This window comes from Platichthys flesus, chromosome 20, assembly GCF_949316205.1.
Source record: "Platichthys flesus chromosome 20, fPlaFle2.1, whole genome shotgun sequence".
Taxonomy (NCBI): domain Eukaryota; kingdom Metazoa; phylum Chordata; class Actinopteri; order Pleuronectiformes; family Pleuronectidae; genus Platichthys; species Platichthys flesus.
Genome location: NC_084964.1, coordinates 8,673,403 through 8,694,539, shown reverse-complemented (window position 1 = coordinate 8,694,539; position 21,137 = coordinate 8,673,403). Strand labels below are relative to the sequence as shown.

Genomic DNA, 21,137 nt, shown 5'->3' with positions numbered 1-21,137 from the left:
TGATTTCAAACTCTTTCTTGTTGTCCACAAGACGCATAATTAAGAGGCAAATAGCCACTACACTGGCCACTTTTTCTGTACAGCACATTGAACGACCTCTGTGTATGATAATCGGCTATACAAAAATACTTGCCTGGCCTATGATTTCATGTTTGAGTTCCGGTGCTTATTCCAAAGCCTTTATACATCCACAGACTTTGACAGACAAATGTGTTTTCTACAAACCCTTATTTATCAAGGTAAGAAGCAACAATTAAATCAGGTTAAATGTTGCAAAAAACACAAGAGCGTGGCCTGAATGAAACACTCTGAAATTAGCAAAAAGTTTGATTAAAATCCGCTAAAAATAAGTCAACAAGATTGGGTATCTGACTAGATGAGCAATTGCAGGTTTTAAGACCCTGATTATAAGAGTAGAAGAAACTACTTCGGATCCAGCTGAAACAAGGCAGGACCCACATTTCCAGCTAAATCAATAAAACGGTAAATGAGGAGGAAGTGTTGGTGGATTAATTCATGGCTATCACCCACTCCACCATTCCCATTCTTTCGAGCATGAACAGATTACGGATCAGTACACAAAGGCCCTCATTCACTCATTCAGTGAGGCTGCAGCTATAACACACTGGATGTCATCCGGCACGATGCTGCGATGGCCAATCAGATGCATGCACATTAGCTTAACTGTAAGAATCGCCTGTAATGTTTACTTTACTATTTAGACTGTCCTTCCTGGGTCGTGTGCCATCATCCACAGATAATACAGCCCCCTGTATTCAGCCTGAAAGCCCAGTGACTGGTCCCCACTAACCCCCACCTTTTGGTTGCAGAAAGAGAGCTAGACAACGATGGGATAAAAGAGCGAGATACAGGAAAAGCAAAAAAGCATTATTCAGCCTCATCATTAAAACAATGGGGTTAAAGGCTTAGCCGTAGCCTCTTATCAAATCCCCAGCGGGTGATAAATGTGTCTTCGCTTTCGAACAGAGGAGGATCCTCGCTGATAAAGACAACCGGCAGCAAGAGAGCGAGGACGAGTGAGAGACACAGAGGGAGAGATGGAGGGAGGATGCGGAGCAGCATATGGTTTATCTTCGCCTCTAATTAGCTACTGTACGTATAACTCCACCGCCGCAAGCAATTTTGGGAATCTCGATGAATTTCTGGACCGCTCTCATGTTGTTATTTTCATTTTACACAAACAGGGTTTGGAGGCGAACACAAGCCGGAGGGACTGTGTATCCGTCTATCTGTGCACGTGTTCATTCGTCCTTGTTTGTACGTGTGCTGAAGGTAGGGAATAAACCTTGGGAAGAGGTGGAAAGGGGGGCAGAGAAATCTAATTACTCCAGTCCGTCTATGAGGAGAGGACAGGCTGAGAGCACTGATGGGATTTCAGCTACTCGGCTCGTCTCTTGAAGAGGAGACACCAGTCCCTAGCCATGGGCATTTAATCCACTCTGAGGAGACTCTGAATGTGCACAAAACCCGTTCTTCAAGCGACCTAAAACAAGTGCACGTCTTTGTTCCAGCATTTTGCAGTAAGTGCTGGCTAAGTCACGTTCATACAGACTGACACAGGTAGGGCAATAAAGCCCAGGACAGCATTATTAACTATTACTAAGGGACTGACAGTGAAAAGAGAACCCATAACAACAGTAAAGGACGTCCTCCAGGGTGTTTGTGTGATTGTTATTAAACAAACTGACTATAACGAACTCACTAAAAAGTCTTAGAAGAAGTTACAAACAATTAATTTTGTTGTCCAGGTTCCATGTTGACTCGAGACAAAGACCCGAAGTCACTCAAGAACGTCCCTTTCCAATCAGGTGCCGGGTTTAAACTCAAAATATATTACGACACAAGAGAGCGAGATTTAATATCACAAACCGTTGTAATTGCTTACGCAATTAAAAAAGGTTTGCGTGATACTTGACTTGCCCAAGAGGGGGTCATCACACAGTGACAGTGGGTCATTAATATGAGCTGGATTGCAGTCAACAGATCCCAGGGTGGGAACCGCTCGCTCCGATGAGCCAGAGGAAGACTAATTGGTGTCACACCTTTCCCATGTGCTGCTGCGTTGCTGAGATAACACACGGGTGCTCACTGTAAAATATATCATGTGCAGAAAATGCACCGCTGCACAGCGATTTATATGCAGAGGGGCATAGACAGGTCTAGGAAATGTGCAAAATAAACAGTCTTGCACACACAATTATACAAACATCTCCCCCTCACACCCAAATTGTGTGAGAATAGGCGCGAGTGGTGAAAAATACCTCAGTGAGGAGATATCAATTACGTGTATTTCTTTGTCAGCAGGGGACGACTGTATAGTCTCTATTTCAATCATGTGTCAGTAGTGGTGGGGTGGGGGGGGGCTGCAGGAAGCAAGCGACAGCAAACGCGGAGCAAAATCCCCAGCCGCTGTACGTTCAATGACACTAAGAAAAAGGAGTGTCTGTAGAACTCCAGTCAGTCCCACAGAGCTGTGTGTGTGTACGTTCTCGCAGCGCGAGGACTGATGTGATGCCAGGGAAACATTTGTGTAACATCCAGTGATCCAATTACAAGGATGCTTTTCGGTACACTTTGAATTACCCGACAAAGAATGCGGAAAGTCGTCCAATTTTACCTCTTTGTTCTTGCCAGACTGCTGTTCCGCTCGGCTCCAGTAAGAACTTTAGAGGTGCCAACAAAGAGGAATATTCGGGAAGTGTTTTCTTTCTTCGTTCCCCCCCCCCCCCAAAACAACATCCATGCATTACTGGTAGACAGAAACACGGTTAGGGTGTCGTAAAGCATTTTCCAGCCTAGCAATAAAGCCCAGTACTTTTTTTACAGTATAAAATGTGTACTCCTTCAGCGGCGGCTTTAATTTGTCTCCCAGGCCAAAAGACATGAGAGCGAGCTTCACAAACAACGATGAAGACTTATCCCTGTCAGCTGCTTCCTTTAATGGAAATCTTATTCGAAAAAGGCTATTCATGCTCCCTCTGCATCGATGCTTAACTTTTTCCGACACAGACTTGAATCATTCTGAGAATAAGACTGGATACAGGAGTGTGTGTGTGAGAGTGTGTGTGAGGTTAATGATGGTGCCCTTTACTGTAATGACAGAAATGATCACCAGAGTAAAAGAAAACATCTGGAGGATGGAGGATCACAGGGTACAGCGGTGAGGACAGATAGCGGAGGGAGTTGATGCGTGCATAAAGCAACGCAAGGAGGGGGAAAAAATTACCATCACCAATGGATGTCCAGAAGAGACATCATTTACCATGGATGAGAGGAATCACAGCCTCACAGACAGGAAGGCAAACAACACACATCCTTATTCCCTGGATCTCTGTTTTTCTTCAATGTGCAGTAAATAACATATCCGAGTGTTGTGCAATTCTTCACTCGTCTTTATTTTTTTCTTCTATAAAAAGGCCCCCAGTCTCTCTGAAGGGATATTTTTACCAGGCGCTCGCCTGCCCTGCAGGGAACTTCTGCTTCATGCAGTCCTTAGTTTTTCCAGCTATAACATAAATGGAAAATGGACTAGTAAATATTTGTCTCATGAAACCTTTTTGCTTTTACATGAGCAGTTCACACAATTGCATGCACGCACGCCAGCAGGCATGTGCACCCACACACAGCACTTTCCATTCACAATGCTATTTACCACTACCAAGGAGGTTAAGGAACTTTATGTGTGTCTGACTGTCTGCAGGATTATGCAAAAACTCCAATCAGTATTGTTGGAGGTACGCTCTCTGCCATTTAGTTTCTGTGATGAGTTGGTACTATTGATCAGTGGATTTTCTAATTAAAATATGAAAATGTGGGTACAAAAATATAATTTTTTGAATTCCCAGATAATTTCTTCAAAAATATAAATATCTTGGTGAAGAAAGGCATGGTCAAATGCTCACGGGCAATGTTAACAATGAAGTGTTTATTATGTTCATTATCAAAATTTTGCATGTTAATCTACTCAGGAATTAAAAGAGAACAGCTGAAGATAATAAGACGGTGTTGTAGGTATTTGGTCATAAATCATATAAATGGACAACTTAGTACTTTCATTTGACTGTGATCAAATGGAATCAGTCACTAAAGAAATAGGAAAAATAAGTTGGATATATCATGGCAATTTGGAGAATTCTCTGGGAACCATGAATGACTGTGCCAAATTGTTTGTATTTCACTGGAAAAATAAAATGCTCAACCTGTTGGTGAAGCTGGATGAAAACTCAGGGTATCATCAAATTCATTCAGATTCATCCTCTGGGCTGCAATCAATCATATTGTTGCTGAGCTATTTCAGAAAAAAAAAAAAAAAAGTCAACCCTTGTGGTGGTGGAGGATTCTAGAACAAAATGGTGGAGCAAACTACCAAACAACTGACATTTCCCTTCACAGCGAGATGCCGTAAGCATGGCTCAAAATCTAAAAATATTTTCCTTTACCAAATACAAAGCATAAATCATTTTTTTTTATCACTGCATATTTTCTGTCACTAATCTTTCAGGGAATCTAAGATTGAGGTTACAGACCAAATTATTCTTTAAATTGGGTGCGTGAAGATGATTTTCCTGTTGTTGGAAAAGGACCATGAGTCATGTCCTGCCCTGGCAGAGACATTAATGATTCCAGTGTATCAGGTAATGATGTACAGTTGCGACTCTATCACAGACAGAGCTGATCACAGTCCCTTTTACAAACATGCCTGCAGGACAGACTCCAGTAGATTCAGGGAACAGATTTTAGAGCATCAGTCATCACCGTGTTACTCCTCGTCGGGGATCAAGGAGAGAGCAGAGGCAGCAGGAGCGAGATCCCGAGGGGGAGGAGAGAACTAAGAGACAGTGCCTTTATTATTCAACAATAACTGGTTGTATTCTTTTTTATGCAATTCTACTGGAGTCATCAGATAACTCAGATTTTATACATTTAGCTGATTTGTGAGGAGCTAAAGCTGTGCTGTGCAGAAATGCTTTTTTTCAATAGTCATCAGGAACTTTTTTTCTCACTGCTCGGAGATTTCCTGTGATTGGAAAGACAGTAATCTCCCCTTTCAGTGCCCACATTGTTTAAATAGCAAATACACTTGTGCCCATTGTGGTCAGACCATTGTTGGTACATTGTCATCTGGAGATATGGAAAGGCAATTATGTGTTTGACCAACAAAAACTCATGAAGCATAGTCTGCACATTAAGATGGACTTTTCTCCTCTTCTTCCAACTATCTAGAACTCAAGCCAAAATATCAGCATCAAATAACTAATTAGAGCTAAACTTACCAAGCAAATGACAAAAAACATATTTGTTGATTTGACGCATACATTGACATTTTAGCCCAAATCTGTCCATCCTTAAAGGAGCCAAGATTTATGACCTCTACTGCAGCCAGCCACCACGCGGCAATATAAGATGCTTTAGCTTCACTTTTGCGGAGCTGTCATGTCTTCCATCTTTATACACAGTCTATCTTCTGAAATGGCAATCCTGCAGTATTTCACAAAGCTTATTATCAAAATCTGAATATACACCTACATAGACAGTGCACGCCACGCATGTACACTCTGCATGACACACACACCAGCGACGTGATCATGCACATCACACATGAGCAGATGAAATTGGTAGTCTTCGCGAATCTGCATTATAATACTAATCCATCAATGTGCAACAGCCCCTGGCTTTTATAGGGAATGGGGGATGGCTCTCATTCCCTTTGTCTCTGAGTCCTTTATTGCATGTTACCCCAAAAGCACTGGCATGATTAGTTTGAGACTTTTAAACCATGTGGCTGGCGCAACAAAGTTAAACCCCCAAAAGTGGATTTGCACACGTCCTGAATGCACTTTCAATGCACTTTAAACCATCGTTAAAATAGAGACCTTAGTATCTTAGTTCTTAATTTATTCCCATAAAAATGCCAAAGCTTAGGATAACTTTCCTGTGACTTTGTACCGTGACCATTGTTATCTATGGGATAGGACTGGACATAAAGGATTCACAAACTTGATGAACAAATGATGACGGCTCACACTGTAGACGCAGTAAATCACAGAAATCACATCCTTTCTCTGGCTGTAGTAGGAAGTGCCGTATACTGTACATACCACACATAAATGTAAATGCATGCCAACATGAGAGAATCATGTAATGTACGCAAGCTTTACAGTGAGCAGCATCAATTATTAACAACCATGTACGTGTGTGTAAAGTTCATACAGTACATCTCAGATGTGTACTCTGAATTTATAATTGTGGACAAGAACTGGTGTGAACAAGAGTCGTGAATGAGAGAGGACACTTGCACATGCATGTTCAGCGCATACAGTAACACACTCCGTCCCTCCACATGTAAAGCCTATATGGACTGCCCTTTAAATCTTTAACCAGTGTTCCCTTAGAGGAGCAATCAATTATGAGAGAAAGGGTCATCACACCGAAACGGGCCAACATGGTTAAGTACATGCAGGAATAATGGTTGGATAATGAAATTAATACCATCTTCCTGCCAGTCACCTTGATGCATGATTGAGGAGCGAGGCATGAGACCGTATGAGAGGTCCCGTCAATCAGCTGTGCAGAAAAGGCTGCATTGAGTGATGTGCATGTGACTGGATGTATGTGTGTGTGTGTATGGGTTTAGCTGTTGCCTCCTTCCAGACTTATTGTCCTTGTGAGAGGTACCCTTGTATTACACTCCTCTAAGCTCGCAACAGAGAATTTTAATTATGGAATTATTCTTCTTATAGGATGTCAATGGATTCGGTAATTTAATTACGCTTGTGTTGTTTGTGCGTGTGACAAAAGCTCCTCCTGTGCATCTGGCTAATGGCATATTAATCCTCCGGGCTGGGATCTTAACTCTGCATTAGGTAGATATGCTTGAAATGAGCAGGTTTAAGAGGAATATAAGCCAAGAATTATAAAGACGAGAAATTTAAGACCACTTCACAGTCGCTTGAATCCAATGATCACAGAAAATGCTGCTGATATTTCAGGGTTCTGGATGACACAGCTGCTCGACTCTTCAAAAAATGAAAACCGAATGGTCTCTTCAGTGACTTCTGATTGAGGGCAAATAATCACAAAACTGGCATCAAAAGAGAAAGCAGATAGAAGGTGTACCATGTTTAAGTGCCCTTGAACTAAATACCGCATACAAATTTGCTCATTCCCTGTAAGTTGACTCATTTAAAGCCAAAGTAACCAAAGGAAAAGGAGTCATAGGCCCAGGATTTGTGCTTCCCTGATCTCTTACCTGCCTTCTTGAACCTGTCCAGCAGGTTTTGCCTGACGGCCCTCTGCAGGTTGAAGTAGTCGTCCTCCTCATCAGGGCTCTTTAGATACAGCGGAATGTGCTGGAACACCAGGACGTGTTTGGGTTTCGGTTCCTGAACACAGAGGCAGACGTGAGGGGTGAGAGCATCGCCAAAGTCCCGAGACAAAATTCAGTTGTTGCGTCACATGGCCGCAGACGAGAGGCAATTACCTAAACCGCGGCGTCCAGACACCGCAAAAGGAGACATTATCACACTGAACGCCTTCATAAATCAGACGAGAATAGAACCATGTCGTAGATGCTGTCTTACCGTTGAGGAGGAGGCTCCGCTCAGCTGCTCCTCCAGCCATATCTCCTGGGCCTCCTTCTGTTGAGGGCAGGCTGAGGCATCGTAGAAGAGCTGGGAGTTCAGAACCAGGCAGAGGACGCCGCCCACCTGAGACCACAGGACAGTAAGGTGTGCTAGACGTTAGTTACCTATATTTGATTCGTTTTTCTAACTAGGTATAACAGTTTGTACAGTTGTAAGAAAGGTAAGGTATTTATTAACTACCTTTTTTTTAACCAACTTGACATTTCTGCAAAATGCAATGGTTTTTCCTATCATGTTCACTGCTGCAAAATTGCACAGAAAATCAGTGAAGAATCATCTTAGTTGGAAAATTACACTAACATCAGATATAGATGCATATTAATGGCAACAAAGCGAAGAGGGCCCTGATGTTAAAGGGGGCTCGGGCCTTTTCTCAAGTGGGCAGCTATGTAGAAAGGACCAGGAACTAATAAAAGAAGCAATAGTTGCATGAATCATAAACTGCTTTATCAGAAAGAATAAGCCTTGATATCCTTTTGAGCCAGACAATCACCCCTCTAATGAATGGCTGCACTTCAGATTTTTTGATTAGGCAGACACAGTAAATCTCCATCAAGTTTGCTGCTTAACACAATGCTGATGTGAAAATCAAGCACCAGACGTCTCAGCGTCTGGTGCTTGAATAAGGCTCAAATAAGGCTGGACTTTATCGGGAGGGGGGCTTCAAAGAAATTGAAAAGGAGAGGAGAGGTGCTGCAGCAATGGACAGTATGAGGAGACTGATGTGTTTCCTGCACACAGGAGTATGAAAAACCTTTTGAAGTAATACCACAAATTAAAGTTATGAACTTGGATGTGTCTCCTTCAATGTCTGAGGTGTCTGCTTACCCAGAAGCTGAAATAGTCGTCCCCCCATGCACTGCAGTACTGCTCCACCGTACTCGGGGTGGGTGTGTTGCCCAGGTCATGGTTCCCACTGACAAACACCAGAGGGATGGAGGGATCGGTCCCCTTCAAGGCCACCTTCAGGTCTCTCTCCTGACCTTCTCTGAACGGCGTGTCTGGAGGGGGGGGGGGGGGGGGGGGAAAGAGAGATCAGATTATGTCCTTGTGACAAATGAGGTGGTGGTTACAGCGCACATTGGAAAACAAAACAAAATCGACTCGTAAAAGCAGATGCTCGATAACAATAACATCCAACTTGGATTACATCAGAATGAGACAGAGAGAGATAGAGATAAATTCATACAGATGTGGATGCATAGTTTCAGAGTTTGTGTGTGAAGGGTAGTAGAGGTGAGAGTGGCCTCAGGGAAGGGGGGATTATTTGGATGATAATGATGACAGCACAGAGAATGATCAATGCTCTGCTCTGCTCGACTTTACATCACCATGGTAACCGACACGATGAGTAGTGTTCTGGTGGACCCCCCCCGGTCGGCTCGGCCAACCCAACTGATCCGTGCACGGGCCACAGCTCCGCGGTGCACTTGTGAGATCCATTGGTCTCGGATACACGAGGCTGCTTGTTTTACAAGATCTCTACAATATGTTTAAGCTGTTCACTGTGTTCAAATCAGCCATATGCTACTAAGCCTTGAGTTCACAAAGATAAGAAGGGAGGGAGTGAAATTAATTCAGTCCCAGCATGTGTTCAGGGCAGAGAATGGGCAAGACTCTAATATATTTATGATTTACAATGTATATCAAACAAACCTATCGGCCCCTGCTCTCAAGTTATTCCTTCTTCTCCTCTCCCCCTTATTTCTGCTCATTAGTAATTATTTTACTGGCCTACTTTTGGAGCAAACGTTTCCTTGGATGTTTGAAAGGACTCATTACTTTAGGAGCCTTCTTTCTGACAGAACAGCTTGTGCAGGGCAGAGTGAGAGAGTGCAGAGTTTAAAACGCACCCAGAAAAAAGGCAAAGCATCGTTTTCACCTGTCTGTCACTTATAAAATAAGCTTCCCTGGCAGACTTCAAACTGTCAATACAACACAAACATGCACTCAGATGCTGAGGGACTCCTTTATGTTATGTAAAACCGTTTCTGTGTGACACTTTTAAGACTGCATTGGTATTCAGTGAATGTTTAACTGCGTGAAGTGTATTAATTTCCTCACGGGTAACAAGTAGTGTTTCTCAGACGAGCTATAAAATGGTAATAGATCACCATCAGCGGTCAATAGTGACATGAAACATTCAAGATGGATTTGTGTGGATTTAGGATGTGTCTCAATCATAGACTGTGAATAAGAGTCTGCACAGTAGTCATTGTGGTGTGGCGCAGTGGTATCAAGGTACCGCCGACATACGGACTCGAACAGTCTTGAGTCAGTCTGAGCTCTCAATCGGCATTTTTCAAGCCGTTTTTATAGCAAAAACAATAACTAGTTAAACCAAACTTTTTGGATGATAACAAACATCAGTGGGATAAGAACTACCTCAAATGACAGAAACCATCTTTGAAATAAACATTTTTAAATGTTCTCTAAAAAAACCGTTTGATAATAAGACATTATTAAAAGACGTAATAATTACATAAATTGTCAAAGCAAACATTTCGTGGAGGGGATGTGAGGTGAAGGTCTGATAAAAACCCGACATCTAAGTTGATCTCTCGGGAGTTGAGAGTGTGTGAAGCAGAATCTTGAAAGTGATGACAGCTGAGGCCACAATGCTGTGGACTCATTATTCCACATACACAATATTCTAACGCTGCCTCAGTTACATGCAAACAATGGCCGCCTCATTAATGAAGCTCGGATGGAGATCAGGAGAACAAAGGGTGTTTTTTTGCAAAAGCTGAGGCAATTGTTGCTGCTGGTAGTTATCAACACATAACACATGTATCCATTTATTCACATCTAGTCAATTTATTTGAGTGAAGTTTGTTTCTGCCAGTATTCAACAAGCTCAGAGATAGAAGGAGAAGTGAGTGAGAAGCCCTTTCCCCTCTTTTTGACACCTTCAACGTGACCTTGAGCAAGGCACCTGACCTTCTCATCTGGTCCAGCACAGCTACTCAGTGGCTGAGAACTGAAAAAATCTTTAGATGAGAAAATGTGGATAAATAGCACTAGTAGGTTCACACAGTAGAAGGGTCACTGTGCTGCCTTCTGCTTCCTTACATGTCCAGCTACCTGCCGGTCATAGCCGAGGTCCAGGAATCATCCCACAGCACGACAAGGCTGAAACATATGCTCAACCATTTGGCACTGTATGCTCATCATTCTGCAATTAAGGTGACAGACAGCGTCAACTGAAATTGAAATGACTTATGTATTAAAACAAGAGGAGCAAACACCCAAAATAGGAATACATGTTGCAGATGTGCTCAGCACATAAACAAGCAGAAATCAGGAAACAACCAACATGTCCTTATTCACCCAACCTGCTATCCTCTTTTGAAATGAGCAATTTATGTAGAGAGAGGGGGACGTGGAAAAAAACACACAAAAAACAGAAGCTGCTCGCCGCTCTCTCTGGAGCCGACTGAGAGGCCTTGTTCATTTAATGAGATTGCAACACTGTGATTCTCAAACCCTGACAGGGGACTTTGGCAGGTTTTCGTTGAGCTTGTCCAACACTGTAAGCACTTCTCTCAATTACCTCTAAAGACTGGCTGTCGACACCGCACACAGGCCCCAGTGCGCGGGGTCTTGCTGTCGCATACATTTTCACCTTCAACTGTATTTTCAATGTGCGTGCACCGGCGTATTTGCGACTCAAGCAACCAATGGCGCTTGGCAGCTCGCGCTGATGTTGCACTGGCCTGCAGGTTATGACAAGGCGGTGGCTGAGATGCAGTCAGTAACTCCATCCAAACCTACAACCTAGTATTATTTCGGTATAATGAGATCAATCGTGCATGAGACCAATTTCAGCAAAAACACGCTCTGTGACCGTAAACATCAAGACTCTCCGGCAGGCTTCGCTTTCTTTTTGGCTCGACTGCAACAGCGGGACCGGTCCTGTAAATACGAATGTCTTTCAAGATGACTCGGTTACTATTATGTGATATCAGGGAGTGCGACTTGTTTCAATTACTTTCGGCACCTGAGTCATCATGCCTGTAGGAATACACACAGCTCAAACAGAAAGCATTATGCATTATGCAGAGTTAATCCTTGATGATAATGCTGTCAGCAGGTCACATGGTCCAGCCACATGCTCGGTTCTCAGCCTTGTTCAACCTGACGGACATGGTTTTCACAACAAACAATATGGGGTTCATTAAATATTAGACCTATTGTCAGCTCTATGACATTAACATCCTTTTGTAATAAATGTATTTCATCATCGACTGATAATTACGTCTTCCAAAAGAGAAATGGACAAATGTCAACAATCTTGTGCAGTGCTTGTCTGTTGTGCCTTCATATCCTCACACCAAGCCAGTCCTTGACATTGTTTATTTGAAGACAGTAATCTGTAACCAGAATGTTATGACGAAGAGGAAGCCAAGCCTGAAGATGAAGGTCTTTATCAATCAATTCGTTCCCACATTCACCTAAAGCCATGAGCTCTGGATGACCTCTTCCTTTGGAAGGTTTTCTGGCCGTGTCTAACTTAGAAGAGCCCCCAGGACAAATGTCTGCTCTGGCCTGGAAGGATCTGGAACTCATGGCTTGGGAAAGGGACGTTTTGTCTACCTTTTCATGCTGCCACCACAAACCGGACAAAGAGCTGGCAGAAGAAGATGGATAGATCCAGCCTGACACTTACTAGGGTTGTCTTACAGGGTCTAAGAGGATGTCTTCACACTGACATTTGAGCTGTGTATCTCCTGGGTCTCTAAAAAAAAAAAGGTGTGAAAGTGGTAACAGAGAGACATTTCTACACTTACGTATATACTACTGGCAAACCCAACCCCACTTAGAAACCTATTAGCCCACTACATGAACCATTAGATAAACACACACACAGATCATCCCACCTTCCTCCAAAAAAATATCCAAAATGTGTCCCAAAAACGAATTCTCCCAAGGCGGTCAATCATTCATAATCACATCTGCCTCGGAATCCCACAGAGGGAGACATTTTTTTTTCACTGCCTTCAATGGCAATTTAACAGGTTTCCACAATTACAGTGAGGGGACAGGAAAGTCCCAAGGTAACCTCTACGTCACCTGTCAGCTTTACCCACATGTGAGCGCGCACACACACACACACACGCTAGTGCGCACACACTTGAACACTTCTCCTGCTGTATCATGCGTAACATCCCTCATGAACCCCCAGAGACACTGCTTGAATCCTTTGTAGTGCTCATTAGGAGAGTGTTAAGTCCAGCATGTTTCTCTAATCTAATCAGCTCTCTAACTCGCACCCCCCCCCCCCCTCGCTCCCTCTGCCGCCGCTCCCCTCCTTGCTCTTTATCGCCTTCATTTGTTAGCTTTGAAAATAAGTGAGAGAAAGACACAAGAGAGCAAAAGTGAGGGAGGGAGAGGCAGAGATAGGGAGAGGACGAATGGCGAGATTGAAGGAAGTCCTTGAGACGGGAGGGCGTCTCTTGAGGGTTAGCGTGGACCGGAGAGGAGACAGTGAATTTGGATCAAGAACTTTTTGTCATTTAAACTCCGGACAACATTTTGTTGGAGCAAATTCTGGCCAGGATTTCTTTCAGGAATCAGGACCTGTTTAGTGGGGAATAGATCCTGGTGGACCTCTGTGATGTGATGCAAATGAGGTCCGTTGGGGTTCCTCTCTCCGTCTTATGCGCCCGAGTGCTTCTGATCACTGCTTCACTAACAATTCTTTGATAAGAACAGGGATTGTTTATATTTAGTCAGCCTTCACTTTCCCTGACTTCAAATTAAGATCTAAAGTGGAACAAACCCCTTACTAATGAAAACAAAGATCCCATTGTTTTTTCACGTTCACTCCGGAACAATTACAAGAACTCAAAGAACTTCTGCTTCCTCAACACCAGATTTAATTCACACTGACGCTGCTTCAAATAAATTCATCAGAGGCATGAATAAGGGAGTGTGTTTGGGTAGGGCGTCAGACTCGCAAATGAAGCCTGTCAAAATAAGGCACGAGGCACAAGACTGCAGCTGTTTACTTAGGAGAACAGATAGATGTGAGAGGAGAGAGAGAGGGATAGAGAAAGGAAAAGAAAATGTGCGAGCGACGGAGAGGACAGATGGAGAGTGAAATCCGTGGGAACAGAAATACAGTCGCCAATTTCCCGTCGCCGACAGGCAGCGGTGTTGACAATGCCGGTTGACAGCCAGCTTCCCCTGGCCGCCACCCATTCATTCTGTATTGTAAATAAACTGTCTAAGGGGAAATGTCAGCCGAGAGACGGCAGGAGCAGCTCCTAATGTCTCCTCCCAGCTCCCAAACCGTGCAGCGGCCCAGTTGCCAGGCGAGTGACGGACAAGGCAAGTAATGAAGATGGCAGACACAACCTGCTCCGCTCGGGCTGACAGTAACCAGGGCTGACGCCGCAACGCTTGAAGGTCCCCAAGGCCTTGCCGCTTAAACCCCATGGTTACACTATCCACTGTCCCACTGTGCATCTGAAATAGATCTTGCTGTGACCTATAAATGCGACTGATTAGAGAGAGACTGGGGGGGAGGGGGGGTGGAGCCGTGCGGGGTGGGAAATGGATGGCAGCCATGTTTTGGTCTAAATGTTGCAATCATGGAGAGGATAAGGTAGCTTGGACTCTTTGGAGGATAGGGGGAGGCAGCTCCAGGAGTGTTCACCACTGTGCCTGTGCAGCTAGAACTGGTGGTCACTGTGACCCAAAAGAAAGGAACAGGGGGGAAATAGCTGCCCTGTGACTAAGCCCAGCCAAATCTGTGGTGCACAGGAACAGTTTGCCTTGAGTTAAATTTGAGAAACAGGGGCCAAGGACATTCAGACGACATGCTGCACCAAATCTAGACTCTCTTACATTATTATGTTCACATCATGTACAAACTCAGGGACACGTTCAGCATGATCCAAACGGACGCGCTGGCAGAGAAGACGTGCAGAGATGGAGAAAGTGGCAGCTTCGTCTGCTGATGTTTTTTTCTTATCTCTCTGCCTGTTCCTCGAGGCCAGGCAGCCAGGCAGGCACCTCATGCAAGCTCTCTAATTGTCATGCAAAGGTAGTTTGCACTGGTTGGCGGCTCGCGGCTCTTTGTGCTGAACATTAATTCTGCAGTGGGTCCTGCCAGCCCATTCCGTTTACACTATTATAGAATCAGGCACCTGGACATTGAGGAAAGCTCCCACCGCGTAGTAGTTACTCATTTCATTACAGTTCCTCCAATAACAGCATCCATTTGTCTCTAATGTCGGCTAACAGCTACAGTCAATGTCTTCGACTGTTGTCTATAGCTTTAAAATGAATTCTACTCTAAAAGGTAGGATCGGCAGGTTTAAGTTTACATGTTAGCATTGATCATCATATTTCTAGTCACAGAGCGAGGCAGGCAGAAGGCAGCACAGCCTGAGCCGAACACACCATGTCAGCTCCAAATAAGGTAGGAAATGAGCAGCAAAATGGTTTTATTCTGTTTACTTGGCCAGCCGTTTCTGGAGGTGTCCAGCTATTTTCAAACACGGCTCCATTCTGAAAATGTATTTGTCAGGCTGCACAGGGAAAGCATCTGACGAATTTGAGAAAAGCAGCTGCTGTCCTGGCGGCGAGACATCCAACAAGTCAAATTCAAAGACTGTGAGGAACCAGCATACACTGCTGCTATAGAACTTATTTACAGACTAAATGATTGAATACACAAGCACCGTATTCTCCGTCTGCACCCAGGATTGATCCGCTGAACCATTTCAACAAAGCTAAATCTTGCCGTCACGCAAACAGCTTGAAGGCTTCCAGGTGCTTTTTATAGATAAATATTGAATGCTGTCATGGGGGAGGGGGGGGGGGGGGTCTGATGTCAACAAAGACAACTAGAACTACAACTTTTCCTTTACCTCTTAGCTGAAGCTGGATAACAGACGAGGTGCTGTTTTACAGATTTTTAGAACATAAAGTAATGCTGGTTTGATCAATAACTGAAATCAGAATAGCCAGAAGGCCTGTGCTTTTTCATAGATAAATATCACCAGCTGACATTGGGGAGCATGTTGTTTACCGACTCTTGGCTTGGAAACAGAGAAGAGTAATTTTCAAATTTACCTCAATGAGAAATATTCTGCAGCTGAGACAACCCTAAGCTGGGATCATTCAGGGACTGCATTAAAAACATTAGGACTATCTCAGGTTGCAGCGAAGAATTCATTATATCAGACATGTTCCATTCTTTTTTATGAATGTAGGGAACCTCACTCGGATTCTGATAACAACATGTGTGGTAATGGACAAAATATGAGGCAGGTTTGAAAATACCTTCTGCATATTGACTCTTTCCTGACAGCTAGAGCTATACAGAATATGGCACTTTTAATTATTCCATATAATAAAACACCATGTCTATAAGAGGTGTTTCTTTTTGGTTCTATTGCGAATTTTGGTCAATTGATAGCGACCATTTCAAGAGATGCATCCGTACATTGTTTTTTCAGGTCACAAACCTCCCTAACCTGCAGCAGTGGGAACACAAATAATCAATTCTGCCTAAGGCTAAAAAATAAATATTGACTACGATTACACTGCACACATTGTGTCCCTATTTGGAATTCTAATTGACAGAAAGGTTGCGCAATTTGAGTCACAAACATTCATGTCACGTTTTACTGTAATGAGAAATGTATTTGACACAATGGCATAATAGTTTCAGATCAGTTCCCCTGGCCTCACCAGTCTTTTCATACTGGGCAGGTCACACACTAAAACCTAGCAGAGTTAGGAGAGCCAGGTTCAAAACCGCTGATGAGTCTGACCTCTATGCATCCTGAAATAATATAGGTTGAAATAATAACTAATAAGTCATTTTGATTTAAGTGAATAACCAGCTAATTGAATTTAGCCCCGCCAATACAACTAGCTCCTATCGTCCACTTGTGACCTTGGGCGGGATACTGAACCCTAACTTGTCCTGGAGGCCTGTGCTGAGTGAGTGAGAATGACGTGCGATAGGAAAAGCGCTGCACATAGAATCCCTGTGTGAATGAGTGAATGTGACTTGACATATAAAGCATGTTGAGTGGCCATTAAGACTAGAAAAGTGCTTTATAAATGCAGCAGTCCATTTAGCGTTTAGACGTATGGAGCTGGGTTTCTAAATAGAACGCTGTAATGTAAGGTGTAATTGGAGACCAGCTGATGATGTGCTGATGAGGGGGCACAGATGGCTTCCTGCCTGAATCTGCAGTAAAAGCCCCCCATCTATACTGTGGCCGACATACATCAGATCACTTGTCAGTGTTAACAGAACCCTTGATTATCAGGGAATGTGATACATGTAAAGAAAAACCTGTGTATAGTAAACAGCCTCTTGATCTCAGGAGGTCAAGTTTTCATCTACATTTGTTTGTTTGTTAGGGGGAATGGGGCATGACCCAATTTTGAATTTCCGCGCCAATCTGGATCGGGGGTATTACCAGAAATTAGTTGCACTTTCTTTTTATGACACAGTGTTTTTCTAAATTTTAGTTGAATCCTCAGAGAATGAGTCAATGATCTTGATGTAAAATTCAGGCATTTTTAGGGAACAAATATTTATGAATGTGTGCAATATCTCCACAAAAAAATCTGTATCTAGTGAATTAAAATGTGTTTTTTTCGAGGCGACTGTGGGGCAATGGGAGAGTTACCATAAAGTTAGTTGCTATATTTGATGACGAAAACAACAAAGGGTTATGACTTGTTTTGCTGACGGATAACTCCACTAAACACCTTTTGCTCAATACAAACAAGGCCTAAAACCAGTTGCAAGGAAATGTATCTGAAGAGTTAATGTATGGGCCCCCTTTTAGACACTTTGAGATAAGTGCAGCATTTGCATGAGTCTGCGTGGGGGAGCAGATGCCATGAGATAACACTCATGGGGCGACTGCTGGATTGACAAAAAGAGCCTGGACAGAGTTGAAGCTCACACAACTGGCATCTGAGAGCTCACATTTTGTCCTCCGACAACAGGCCGATAAATGGAAGCTACCATGTTTGATGCCAATATTTTTGGCTTTTACTGTCTATCCGGCTGTGGGACTGTGGGAACATCTTTCAAGCAGTGTTTCATCACAAGAGCAGGACCTAAACTTGGCGCTTCCCTTTTCTGTTGGGAGCTGCACGTGTAAAGATTGCTCTTCACTCTCTGAACAAAATTAAACAACAAAAATCTAAATCCCTACCTGGCATGGCGTGGACCAAGTCCCCGCACAGCACCATAAACCTCGGCCTAGGTCTGAGTTGGTTAACGGCCTCCACAGCCTGCTTGGTGAGCTCCACCTCCTCGGACCATTCGTCCCCTCCTCCGTCGCAGTCCCCGTCCTTCCAGGCCTTCATCAGCCCGAGCTGGGGGTCTGCGGCCTGAATGAAATAAAATGGTCCCTTCCACTCTCGCTCTGCATCTGGAAAGAAGGACGGCAGACGTCAAGGTAATAGCTGTGTCAACAGAGACAGACACTCTGGTTAATATCAAGTACACAAAGCAATTCAAAGCAATTTCATAATTGACACAGGACCAAACTATTGTGCAATGGGAACGGTGTCACTCATTGGGATAAACTGAGGTCAACCAATTCTATATTTCATGTCACATAACCTTAATGTTAGGCAGCAGCTGATGTCTTATGCAGAAGGTGGAACAATAAAATGACGCTAACAGAGTAATGAGCAACAGTCACCCCCAAGTCTGAGGATGTCTCCCACAGCATCCAGCTATAGCTCCCTCTACTTGCATCACCCATTCTAACAGCACATCCACGAATGGCTAGAATTGCTGTCACTCTCTATTTTACATGTAGGTTTTCGCATCCTATTGGATAGTTAGGCCTAAAGTATGCATTCCTAAATCACATTGTGTCCTTACGTCTTGCCACTGGTAAAATCTGCAAAAGAGTTAAAGTTGGTGAGAGTGGAAGTTGGTGCCTCTATGTCTGGCACATCTGAGTTAGATATGAAAGTCCCTCAGCGTAGACACTACAATGCACTGTTGGTTAGTCCTTTATCTATAGCCTGACCTCGGGCTCTGCTTAGAGAGAGAAGGGAGTATCTGTGGAAGTAAACAGGCGCTATTCTCCTGTAGAGATACAATAAACCCTATACATAATATATGGTGGCATATACGGTATACGTGAGGATGGTCAAAAATTCATCACCATCTCATGTCTTTACATTTGAGAAGCTTCAAACATCAAAGGTTTTGTTCTATTGCTTAAAAAAGCTGTTGATTAAGTTAATCTCAATTTAATTAATGAATCAACAAACCAATGCAGCTTTAATTATCTTACCTATTAATGGAAATGCATAGTACTTTTTTTTCAAAGGCTTCTTAACGTACACCCGCACACTCAGTTAATGAAAATCGGTTAATCTGTAAATGACATCATTTTCCCTATAGAAGCCGACCGATTTCACGAATCTAACTGGTACTAACTTCACGTTCTGGCAGCATCTGAACACTTTCATTTCCATATGTTCAGGTCATAGGACGCTCACACAGAACACTGCTCATATTAATAAGCAGAAAAAAACAAAAAGCTGCAAAGGATTAGCTGTGATCGCAGCATTAGTCATTCAGCGGTGTACGGCCTGCTGTGAGCGCTTCATGTGGAAACCACCTCAAATTCATTCCTGGAATCAACACTTGATTTTTTTTTTTTTAAAGCACTTCGATTAAGGTGTGTGGGGGGGTAACCAATGCTCAATAATTAACAAACAGACACATGCAGGAGAATGAACAGCAAAGTGTTTTACATAATCCTAACATTATGCAACAGAGAGAGACCCTACAATCTAATCAGCCTCTAATCTTCATTAAAAAAGGGAAAACTGCGCCGCGCTTAGCGAACGGAAGCAGACACTCAACGCTGCTCGGCTGATGGTAATGACAAGGTGCGATGTGAAGGACACCGGAAGACGGCTTGGCAAAGTGACTTGGAAAATGGAGAGAGACGCTCGGAGCAGATGCTAAGAGCAGGTGTAAACAACAGCTTTCCGCCACACTCAGGGTGTGGAGGCAAATACTGTGGTTATCAACTGCTGTCACAGAGGAGAGACTGCATGTGCATTGTGCACAAATCCCTTCACTCAGCGGGGGCTGCTGGCTGTTTAACATGCTCTCCATGTATCCCCCTCCCAGTTGAGTTTATGATAATTCTGTCCTCCGGAGAAACTTGTGCAAAGATAGGAAAAGAAAGAGCAACAAAGGCGGCCTTGCTCCTGGGAACCAGATGATCATCGTCCCCTCTGTGTAATTGATATTTTATGAAAGCACTTTCTGCTTTTACGATTATCATCATCTTTTCAACCAAATGACTCGAGATTGCCTTCAGTCCAAACTACCCTGGCCTGGATCTTAACTACACATCGAGGACGGCTGATGAATTCTGTACTCAAGGCAGCTGCCGTGACCACTGTACTAGTAAAAGGAAGTTTTCTAACTTCCTCACAGCTCACGGGTCTGTGAGTCTATCAACATTTACTTCTGGAGAGAACCAAGACTGGAGGCCCGCCATATTTTAATTTGGCCTTTCCCAGTTTCATGATGATTTCTTTGAAACTTCCCATAATTGGTCAAGAGATCTCTGACATGACAACGCAGTTCTCTCTCTCACACGAGAAGTTGTGCGTCACTCTTTGTGTGTCTGCATCTGATGGGTGTGAGCGACTTTTGAGCATGTACACATAGCTCCATCCCCTGATCGCTACTGAACGGACTCCAAATGTGAAAGATGGCAGGCGTTCGTATCCAGGATATTTTGACTTCGTGTACGGAGGGAAGTAGTTGAGACGCATTGGTCCATCTTTATATCCGGGCTATGGTCCACCCCCCACTCGGGTTGGTCCCTCATGAGAGTGATTGGCCATCGTTATTTGAAGCTTTTGCACAACAAATGACAGTGAAATACTAATAATACAAAATAATAAAAAAAAAAAACCACAAGGACCTGGAGGAGTGAACAAAGCTCCCATGACAGCAGATAAGAGGCAGCAGCCTTGTGTTGTCTGTTCCAACTTCAAACATAATCGCACAACTTCAAACATAATCGGAGAGTCGTTTCTCAGGGGGCAGATGGTGCGCTCCAAAGAAAACAAATCATAATTTGAGATGAAAGCACATAGGGGCCAGAGTGGTTCATTTTTAAGGCATTTAATAAAAACTACTGAGCATTTCAATCTCTTCCCTCGGGGCTCCTGTGTAATAGCAGGTTTATTACACAAGGTTCTGAGGAACGTGTACAACCAATGAGGCCTGCGAGTTAATCCTTGAATAAGTTTGGCTGCAGGACTGAAGCACACAGCTTAGTGAAGCCTCCTCCCGAGCTAATATACTCACACCACAGCCACAATAACAACAGCTCGTGGGACGACAACAACAACATCAGAGGTTTCAGCTCTGCACTTTAAAAACGTGACTGTCTAGTGCGAGTTAGCAGCCAAGGAACTATTCCACAATTGTTT

The 21,137-nt window shown here is 43.6% G+C and overlaps 1 protein-coding gene across 1 annotated transcript in view; it reads right to left on the bottom strand.

Annotated features, from left to right (window-relative positions):
* Nucleotides 1–21,137, bottom strand: part of cpped1 (calcineurin-like phosphoesterase domain containing 1) — a 33,768-nt gene that overhangs the window by 12,115 nt on the left and 516 nt on the right. The window contains exons 2-5 of the mRNA XM_062414065.1: nt 17,864–18,082; nt 8,493–8,665; nt 7,602–7,727; nt 7,271–7,403 (exon numbers count right to left, since the gene is read on the bottom strand). Coding sequence (XP_062270049.1) covers nt 7,271–7,403; nt 7,602–7,727; nt 8,493–8,665; nt 17,864–18,082 — 651 coding nt within the window. The remainder of the gene's footprint in view (nt 1–7,270; nt 7,404–7,601; nt 7,728–8,492; nt 8,666–17,863; nt 18,083–21,137) is intronic.